Raw genomic sequence first — 10,676 nt, 5'->3', positions numbered from 1 at the left:
CTACTCTTAGATATAAGCCTGTAAATTACTTTTTTATCTTTGTAATCTCCAGTGGAGAGATCAGGCAATTTTCTTACCCCAAGTGCTAGGAGGTTAGACATAGGTTTGAAGTAGCTGTGGGGGCTTTTTATCAAAATGACTCAGCCTATAGGAAGCAATTTTGGATATTGAGCCTCAAATGAACCAATGGCTGGACTTTCCATTCCCGTTCTTGTTGGGCAGGTTTGGTGATGAGCGGAAACGCAAGGTATGTTTGACGTTGGCATGAAATATTGCCACAATTGTCCCCACTCCCCAGCAGAGGGAGCTGTTTCCTGCCTTTGAATGTTGGGAACGTAATTTGCATCTCACTATTGAGCACCACCATCAAAAATCCATCCATAGTGGGTGATGCCAAGTGGCACCTGGTGTGCAGACCTCGGAGGGCAACTTGGAGGTGCGCTCAGCCATGTTTGGGGGGGAGGGGGGTATCGGAGTTTGAGTTGGAGGACACCAGGCTTGACTAGCAGTGACTGGGGTTTGACTGGAAGGGAGACCGGTGGCTTCATGTCAAGGTAGCTGGGGCCGAGCCGGGTGAGACCGGTGGGTTGACTCAGGGAAGACTGTCAAGTGTGAAACGTACCATTCTTGAGGATACCTTCTGCTGCTGGGCCATGAGCCTCTTGAAAGGGCCTCATAAGGGAAGGGAAGCCTGAATGAGTGCGGTGGGGATGTTGGGGGTCATCACAGACAGACGGTTCCACTTAAATCTACAACAGTGGTGGCTTCTGGAGATAGCATGTTGTTAAGGGCGATACTAATTGGAAACATTTGTCAGTCATCACTATCCCATTGCAACTGTAACACAATTGACATCATACCCACTTAAGTGCCACTTTTGTGTGACAAATATAACTGGCGAGATTTTCCACTCGATCTGCAGTATGTTTCACAGCGGTGGCCTACCATTGGTTGGTGGCAGGATCTTTTGGTCCCGCCTTTTGCCATAGAATCATAGAATCCCTACAATGCAGAAGGAGGCCATTCAGCCCATTGAGTCTGCATCGACCACCATCCCACCCAGGCTCTACCCCCATAACCCCATGCTAACTAGTCCCCCTGACACTAAAGGGCAATTTAGCATGGCCAATCCACTTCACCTGCACATCTTTGGATTGTGGGGGGAAACCGGAGCACCCGAAGGAATCCCAGACAGTGACCAATGCCGGGAATCGAACCCGGTCCTTGCGCTATGAGGCAGCAGTGCTAACCACTGTGCTACCGTGGGGTTTCCCATTGATTGCACGCCTTGCAGCTGGGAAATGCGGGCGAGGGTGCACTGTTAGCAGGACTGGAAGATCCCACCGGCATGAACGGCTGGAAAATTCCAGCCAATAATCCAATTAATATCTTGGTAGCCTCAAGTTGGTGCATTAGCTTTGATAAATGTACCTTAAGATGGCAAAGAAATGAAATGCTCACTTGTAAGAAAGTTAGAAGGGTGTGATCTTTATTTTGTTATTTGATGTCACACTTCAGACTTTTGGTAAAAATAAATGAACCATAGGTAACTGCATAGAAAATACAGAGAATTGCTCATATATACATTTCATAAAAATAGAATACATCTTGATATCTGACTCCCAGAACTTGTCATCTTCTTATACAGTGTATTGACTTTAAATGGCTGGTGGCTATTTGGTCTTTGGTTAAGCATTGCTGAGAATGATGATTTGTCTGCCTTGTTCAAACAACATGCCAGAACGGTGCCTGCTGTCCACAAGCTTCAGATATGCATACTGCCAAAACATAGCACCATTTTAACAAAACTGTATTAGACAATGGCAGATTTCAAATATTTGTATCCGGTGGTCCTGACTGCTACTTATTTGGGTGAATAAAAAGTATACTTGTTGAAGTGCTTTTAGTATGGGTATGCAGACACCGCTATATAAACTATAAAAGTAGTCTGGTATTCAATATTTCCATCCACACTGTATGATGATGCTCGCACTTTCATCCTATATGTCTGAGGCTCTCTTAGTGGTCTAGTCGTAAACACGACTCCTTTCAAGTTCTCATCTCGAATTGCAAAAGGTATCATTGGGTCCTCATCAACCATGTAGAAGACTGTTCTGGGATGCATCACTCCATCGTGCGTGTAAGCCACGAGGCGGATTAGATCCTGGTTTGCAGCAATTCCAAATGGAAGGGCGACAAGCTTATACTCCAAGGCATAGGGACTGAGAGCACATTCAAGATCATTGGGTGGACAGTTTTTCAGGCAAAATCTACAAAGCAAAAATTAATAAGTTCACAAAGCAGTTATAGTATGAGGAAAGTCTTTTCATATCGAACCAGAAAGACTCTACAGTTTCTTAAATTATCTCAAGATTTTTGCATTCAGCACCATTTTAATCTCTTTGTTCTCAATTCTCAATAATGGTGTTGGATTTACCGTGAGATTGTGTCAATCAGATTTATATTTGGAATTATCGATAGGGAATATAATTGTTTTTTATTTAGGAGAAAGGGAGTGTTGGTAGGAGTATTAACACCAGACTGAAAATGGGTCCAGAAAATAATCTTTGTCCCGGGGTTGAACTAGTTTTGTAAGTTCTTGGCTCGCACCATGTAAGCAGTAATAATATTGTATCTCAGATGGATAAATGGCTATAGTAATTCAAAATTTGATAAAATTTTAAACACTTCATCAGTGACTTGCTTAGTTGTTTTATAAATGGGGGGGGGGGGGTAAATTGCTGTTGATAGACAGCCTCATTAGAGAAAAACAATAATTTTCTGCTTAGTGGAGGGTCCTAGCGAAGAATTTAATCTATTTAGATTTGTTCTGGACTTTTATATTCTATTTATAGAATATCATTTAATCAGTTTAATCAGATTAGCAAACATTGGATGTAGTTAGAAATATACTATTATGAGAAATAATTGTTCTTAAGAAATGTCAATATGCAACGTGATAAGAAATGCATTTCTAAACTTTTGATATTTTGAATTATTATAACAGTTAGGAATGTAATGGCAAATAATTTAATGAATGGGCATTCTCTGTTTTAGATCAGGAGACACTTCTCATTAAACAGGGAAGCTGAGAAATAACATTAGCATTGGAAAAGAGCGGATGGAGCCGGTGAACTTACCCAGTGACTGCATCACGCTGATATTTGGGTGGACAAGGAGTATCTATGCACTGGTAGCTGCCTCTCATGTTAAAGCACATGTGGTTTGCTCCACAGTGGATGTTTTGCTCTAAGCACTCATCAATATCTAGATAGTTCAGAGACAGAAGAAATGTTATTACTGTTGTGGTCAGGTATTTGCACCTCTTGTAGCATTTAAAATTTGAGTGCCCTTTTTCAAGCGTTCAAAGGAAATAAACAAGCATGTTGTTTTTTTATGATGAACACAAACTACACAAAAAATACTGCAGAGGCTAAAAACCTGGAATAAAGAGAAAATACTCAGTGGGTCAGGCAATATCTGTGGAGGTAGAAAGAGATAATGGGCTGCAGGTTCCCCCAGATGGAATGTCTCCTGGAAACTGACTCACTCTGTGCAAGCCCACACACAATCAAAAAGCACTGTGGATGGGCTACGTTGGCTGTCAGTGGGACTTCTACCCCTCACTGATCAAGTCCTGGCAACAGCAAGAGATCACTAGTGGGCACTGACAGAACTGCAACCAGTCCCAAGGTGGATCCCTGAGTGAGTCTGAGGTATTGGGCCAGCTTCAGGAGGGGTTTGGGAGGAGTGGAGAATGGATGAGTTTTAGAGGAGCAGGCAGGGAGGAAGGAAAAGTGGGTGTGCCTTCAATGTGCAAAGGGCAGCCCCTAAGATAATCATCTTTTTCCTTTCGAAAGCTTTCTTTTAAACGTTGGCTGTCCACTCCCAATCATATTATGGCGTGGGCAGCATATTATCGGGGTCAATTGGCTTGTAAATGAGGTCAACTGACCCGTAATTTCTTTAAACATGGTGGGCAGGCTGTTCATTTCAGCACCTGCCCATCTACCATGTTATGGGGGTAAGGTCGGGGCTGGGTGGGAAGGTTGGGGACTGGGTAGGGGCATGTAAACTCCAGCCCAAGATTTCAGATCAGTGACCTCTGATCAAGAGGTACTGCCGCCTGAACTGCTGAGCATTTCCAGAATTTTCTGTTTATTTGGAATACTTCCATTTGCCACATCTGCCTTGGTAAATGGAGGCAAAACCTGGCTAAACCTGAGCTCTTGATGGTTTACTAGTGATCCTAGCAGAAAAGAACGTGTGTGTAGCCAATAGGTGAGGACATGAGTGAGCTAAATTGTGACCTCTCTCATAGTCGAAGTGGCAGTGGTTGCTGTCTAAGTTTACACGTGAAGTCTGTCCACATGACTGTGATATGGGTGGGTGACTATTTCCTCTGGACTGTACTACCCATGTAGGAATCAGCACAGCAAAGGATCAAAGCAAAAATGTTTTATTCAAGTCAGGAAAATGAGAGCCTGTGACTTAAAATGTACTAAGTAATTAAATCCAAGTAACTGTGGCTACTTATAGAATCCTTAAGTTACCCAGAGAACCACTGTAACCAGCTTGTAAATTTCAAGCTCTAGTCAGTGACTGTTTGGCAATTCTAAAAGAAAGTATGTGTGTTAGATACAAACCCTATCTATACCTTATAATCCATAACATCTAGCAGTGCTTGTTTAAATTCCTGTAAGTATTCATTTACAGCACAGGAAAAGGCCATTTACCTCAACAGGTCCTTGCCAATGCTTATGAGCCTCTTGTCCTTTTTCATCTAATGCCATCAATAGATTCTTCTATTGCTTTCTCCCTTGTATGATTCCCTAGTTTCCTCCTAAATCAATCTATGCTATTTGCCTCATATACTTCTTGTCGTAGTGAGTTCCATATTCTTATTTCTCTCCGAGTAAATTGGTACTTGGGACTACGATGTTGTGGCCATTACGGAGACATGGTTAGAACAGGGACAGGAATGGTTGTTGGAAGTTCCGGGGTATAGATGTTTCAGTAAGAGTAGGGAAGGTGGTAAAAGAGGTGGTGGAGTAGCATTGTTAATCAAGGATAGTTTAACGGCTGCAGAAAGGCAGTTTGTGGGGGATCTGCCTACTGAGGTAATATGGGCTGAAGTTAGAAATGGGAAAGGAGCGGTCACGTTGTTAGGAGTTTTCTATAGGCCCCCAAATAATAATAGAGATGTGGAAGAAGAAATTGCAAAGCAGATTATGGATAGGTGTGGAGGTCACAGGGTAGTTGTCATGGGTGATTTTAACTTTCCAAATATTGATTGGAACCTTTATAGGTCGATTAGTTCGGATGGGGCAGTTTTTGTACAGTGTGTGCAGGAGGGTTTCCTGACATAATATGTGGACAGGCCGACAAGAGGTGGGGCCACATTGGACTTGGTACTGGGTAATGAACTGGGCCAAGTGTTAGATTTGTTTGTGGGAGAGCACTTTGGAGATAGTGACCACAATTCGGTGTCTTTCATTATTGCAATGGAGAGGGATAGGGCCTTACGGCAGGGCAAGGTTTATAATTGGGGGAGGGGTAATTATGACGCGATTAGGCAGGAATTAGGGAGCATAAGATGGGAACAGAAACTGTCAGGGGAAGACACAAATGAAAAGTGGAGCTTGTTCAAGGAACAAGGAACAAATACCTTGATAGGTATGTCCCTGTCAGGCAGGAAGGAAATGGTCGAGTGAGGGAACCATGGTTCACAAAAGAGGTTGAATGTCTTGTCAAGAGGAAAAAGGAAGCATATATAAGGATGAGAAAACAAGGTTCAGTTGGGTCACTTGAGGGGTACAAGGTAGCAAGGAATGAGCTAACAAAAGGGCTTAGGAGAGCTAGGAGGGGGCATGAGAAGTCCTTGGCGGGTCGGATCAAGGAAAACCCCAAGGCTTTTTACTCTTGTGAGAGAAATAAAAGAATGACCAGGGTGAGGTTAGGGCCGGTCAAGGACAGTAGTGGGAACTTGTGCATGGAGTCAGAAGAGATAGGAGAGGTGATGAATGAATACTTTTCTTCAGTGTTCACCAAGGAGAGGGACCATGTTTTTGAGGATGAGTGTGAGAGACAGGCGGATAGGCTGGAGGAGGTAGATGTTCTGAGGGAAGATGTATTAGCAATTTTGAAAAACCTGAGGGTCGATAAGTCCCCTGGGCCAGATGGGATATATCCTAGGATTCTTTGGGAGGCAAGGGATGAGATTGCAGAGCCTTTGGCTTTGATCTTTGGGTCCTCACTGTCCACGGGGATTGTGCCAGAGGACTGGAGAGTGGCGAATGTTGTTCCTCTGTTCAAGAAAAGAAATATGAATGACCCTGGCAATTATAGGCTGGTTAGTCTTACTTCGGTGGTCGGTAAGTAAATGGAAAAGGTCCTGAGGGATAGGATTTATGACCATTTGGAAAGATGCAGCTTAATCCGGGATAGTCAACACGGATACGTGAAGGGGAAGTCTTGCCTCACAAATTTGATTGAATTCTTTGAGGAGGTAACTAAGTGTGTAGATGAAGGTAGAGCAGTTGATGTTGTATACATGGATTTTAGTAAGATGTTTGATAAGGTTCCCCATGGTTGGCTCATGAAGAAAGTAAGGAGGTGTGGAATAGAGGGAAATTTGGCTGATTGGATAAGTAACTGGCTATCTCATAGAATAGAAGACAGAGGGTGGTGGTGGATGGAAAATTTTCAGACTGGAGATCAGTTACCAGCGGTGTACCACAGGGATCAGTGCTGGGTCCTCTGCTATTTGTGATTTTTATCAATGACTTGGAGGAGGGGGCTGAAGGGTGGGTCAGTAAATTTGCTGATGACACCAAGATTGGTGGAGTAGTGGATGAGGTGGAGGGCTGTTGTCGGCTGCAAAGAGACATTGATAGGATGCAGAGCTGGGCCGAAAAATGGCAGATGGAGTTTAATCCTGATAAGTGCGAGGTGATTCATTTTGGTAGGACAAATTTAAATGCAGATTACGGGGTCAACGGCAGGGTTCTGAGGAATGTGGAGGAACAGAGATCTTGGGGTTCATATCCACAGATCTCTGAAGGTTGCCACTCAAGTGGATAGAGCCGTGAAGAAGGCCTATAGTATGTTAGCGTTTATTAACAGGCGGTTGGAGTTTAAGAGCCGTGGGGTTATGCTGCAACTGTACAGGACCTTGGTAAGACCACATTTGGAATATTGTATGCAGTTCTGGTCACCTCACTATAAGAAGGACGTGGAAGCATTGGAAAGAGCGCAAAGGAGATTTACCAGGATGCTGCCTGGTTTGGAGGGTAGGTCTTATGAGGAAAGGTTGAGGGAGCTAGGGATTTTCTCTTCAGAGCGGAGGAGGATGAGAGGTGACTTAATAGAGGTTTATAAGATGATGAGGGAGGGGATAGATAGAGTGGACGTTCAGAGACTATTTCCTCGGGTGGATGAAGCTGTTACTAGGGAGCATAACTATAAAGTTCATGGTGGGAGATATAGGAGGGATGTCCGAGGTAGGTTCTTTACTCAGAGAGTGGTTGGGGTGTGGAATGGACTGCCTGCTGTGATAGCGGAGTCGGACACTTTAGGAACTTTCAAGTGGTTACTGGATTGGCACATGGAGCACACCAGAATGATAGGGAGTGGGATAGCTTGATCTTGGTTTCGGACAAAGTTCGGTACAACATCAAGGGCTGAAGGGCCTGTACTGTGCTGTACTGTTCAATGTTCTATGTTCTAAATGTTCTCCTAATTCCCTGTTGGATTTATTAGTGACTATCTTCCAGCTATGCCTCCTAGTTATGATCCCATTTGCAAATTGAAAATTGTGTTGCCCCTGGAGGCGAAACTTCCGAGATGGGGATGGCGGCCAGGTACCTTTTTGCTTTGATCAGGGCTTCCCTGAACATGGTGACCTGATCTCAGTGCAGCCAGGCTTGACTGGTGTGTTGAGGCCCAGCCCCTCTACATGATGGCATGAAACACATCTACCTGTATTATGTGGCAGAATATTCTAAGAACTGGAGAGAGAAACGGGTGCGTTGCCGCGGGGAGAAAAACAGGTGCGTTGCCGCGGGGAGAGAAACGGGTGCGTTGCCGTGGGGAGAGAAACGGGTGCGTTGCCGCGGGGAGAGAAACGGGTGCGTTGCCGCGGGGAGAGAAACGGGTGCGTTGCCGCGGGGAGAGAAACGGGTGCGTTGCCGCGGGGAGAGAAACGGGTGCGTTGCCGCGGGGAGAGAAACGGGTGCGTTGCCGCGGGGAGAGAAACGGGTGCGTTGCCGCGGGGAGAGAAACGGGTCGTTGCCGCGGGGAGAGAAACGGGTGCGTTGCCGCGGGGAGAGAAACGGGTGCATTTTCCCACTGGAACCAACACACTGCCATTTTGTGGTAAGATTTTGCCCAAAGAATCTGAAGAGCGCTAGATAATGTACCCCTATAAAATTTATTTTGCAGCATTTTAAAATAAATAGGTTAATGCTACATTATTTTAGCACACATGCATTGCTTAATGATTAGTCCAGGAAATGAAAACTCTAGAAATATTATTTGGAATTCTAAAAACCCTACCCTACCTTGGCATGATTTCCCATTAGGCATGAGTCGATATCCACTGGGACAGAGGCATTGGTAGCTTCCTGCTGTGTTTTTGCAGTCATGCTGACAAGGTTCCTTGTTTTCACATTCATTAATATCTGCCAAAAAAGAATTTGACAATCAGAAAAAGTAACAAGGTATTTTATTTACTAGCAATAACTTCCAGAGATTCATCTGTTCTTTGACAAATTATGATGGTGTTAAATGATGACCATTGCAGAAAATCAATATTTTAGATGAGTGTAAAAGATATTAGAATTGATGGGCTGTATTAAAGGACTACACAATCAAATGAACTTCATTGCAATATTGTTCGAAAACAAGTTTAAAAATGTTTAAGGAAATAAAACAAGCCTAATAAGGGGACTATATATGCTGAATAAACATTTAAGTTCCTGTCTGAAATCAGAAAATTTATATTTTCCTTGCATTTTGGTCATTTCCCCTTTCCTGAGTTTCTTTTGTCTTCCCCTCCTGAAGGTGCTAAGCTGGGTAAGGCTCCGTAGTTACAAATGGTCCTTTGCTATTTTTTCCAAGAGCTGCCTTTTCCGTGAGCCAAAATGTTATTTATTTTTGGAGTGAAGCATTAATATACTAAAAAGTAATTGTTTTGGTACCTCTAGTTTGCAGATACATATTAAATTGTCTCATGTTAAGTTGTGTCAAACCCACGAGTAATGAGTTCCGTCCATCATTTGTTACGTTAAAAGTTTGAGCTTTTGTGATTTACCAAAAGAGGGTTGAGAAGAGAAACCTTGCATACCTATGACTGAGTGTTTCTATGTTGGTTGAGGCAGCATTTTAATCTGATCAGAAGTGAGATAGGTGTTCAGTTAGTTGATGAGTACTGGGGGTAGAGATGAAATTGAACTGAAATCAACATTAAAACTAAGAAAGAGGAATGGTGGCTTTAAGAAACCAAAGACACGAGTGAATAATTACAAAAATCTAAAGGGAATGTTGCTAGTTACTGTTGAAAGTGTGAAGTGAGTTATGTTCGTGAATATAACCCAGAAACAAATTTCTGTGCAATGGTACTTCAGCTTCACAGCCTAGAAGACATTTAATCAATATTTTTTTCAGGTATATTACATAAAAAGAACAGATTCCATTTATAAAGGCTGATGTTTACCTATGCAATTGTCATTCTTTGCCTCATAGCCTTGAGGGCATGTTTTTCTAATGCTCCTGCCAGTCCTGGAGAAAGCTGTACGGTAAATGCTTCCATAGCCCACGTGCGATCTATACTGAGAAGACTGACTAAAATACCGCTGTTGCTGCTGCGGCTGTTGTTGGTTGAAGTAACTCACACTGGGGAACTGGGCAAAGTTATAATTTCTCTCATAATTTGGCAACCTTTCTAATCCAGCACAAGATTTCCCATCACCTAACAAATGTTGTCCAGGTGGACAGAGACACTTGAAGCTGCCAGGGGTGTTGATGCACTGGTATGCACAAGGTTTAGGCACCCGTTCACATTCGTCAATGTCTGCTCATATGACATGGGTCGCAGCATAATATAACATGAAAGGGAAAGAAAAGAGAACACAGAAAAAGAGGATCAGTTTGGATAATACAATGAGGATCTCATCGTACAGTAAACCTGTCACATGTGGAGAAATCCCATTTTGGTGACTTTACTCCAGACAGGATTTTGAATAAAGATACTTAAAACACATTTGATAGCTATTGTTGAGCTTTTTGACAGAAACTTTTACAATGCAGACATCAGTTTGACTGAGGCATGAGTTTTGTTGACAATTAAATTCTAGAACAGTTAACTTTGAATAAAAATAATGAGGGATTTAAATGTGGAAACTGAAATTTTGTCAACATCGGAGTTCTGTCTTATCTAACAAATGCACCCGAGTGGGGAATTGCGAATATTACCTCGATAGAGCAATGTTGGGAATACCTTGGCTTAATTGTTCAGTACTTCTTTGCACAAGTATATGTTCATTTAGGCGAGGAATGGAGGACTTTCTATTTCTTACATGGGGTATCAAATACTCTATGGTCAGATACAGCAGTGTTAGATACCACTATAATCTCCCTCCATACTGAACATCAGAAGAACACTAGTGTGCCATCTA

General features: G+C 43.0%; 1 protein-coding gene across 1 annotated transcript in view; it reads right to left on the bottom strand.

Moving 5' to 3' along the window:
- Nucleotides 1–1,467: 1,467 nt before the first annotated feature.
- Nucleotides 1,468–10,676, bottom strand: part of hmcn1 (hemicentin 1) — a 493,052-nt gene continuing 483,843 nt past the window's right edge. The window contains exons 104-107 of the mRNA XM_078218304.1: nt 9,716–10,072; nt 8,562–8,681; nt 3,141–3,267; nt 1,468–2,270 (exon numbers count right to left, since the gene is read on the bottom strand). Of these exons, the coding sequence (XP_078074430.1) occupies nt 1,904–2,270; nt 3,141–3,267; nt 8,562–8,681; nt 9,716–10,072 (971 nt within the window). The 3' untranslated portion in view covers nt 1,468–1,903. The remainder of the gene's footprint in view (nt 2,271–3,140; nt 3,268–8,561; nt 8,682–9,715; nt 10,073–10,676) is intronic.

The sequence above is a fragment of the Mustelus asterias genome, chromosome 8, assembly GCF_964213995.1.
Source record: "Mustelus asterias chromosome 8, sMusAst1.hap1.1, whole genome shotgun sequence".
In the NCBI taxonomy this organism is placed as follows: domain Eukaryota; kingdom Metazoa; phylum Chordata; class Chondrichthyes; order Carcharhiniformes; family Triakidae; genus Mustelus; species Mustelus asterias.
This window is presented reverse-complemented; position numbering and strand designations above follow the sequence as displayed.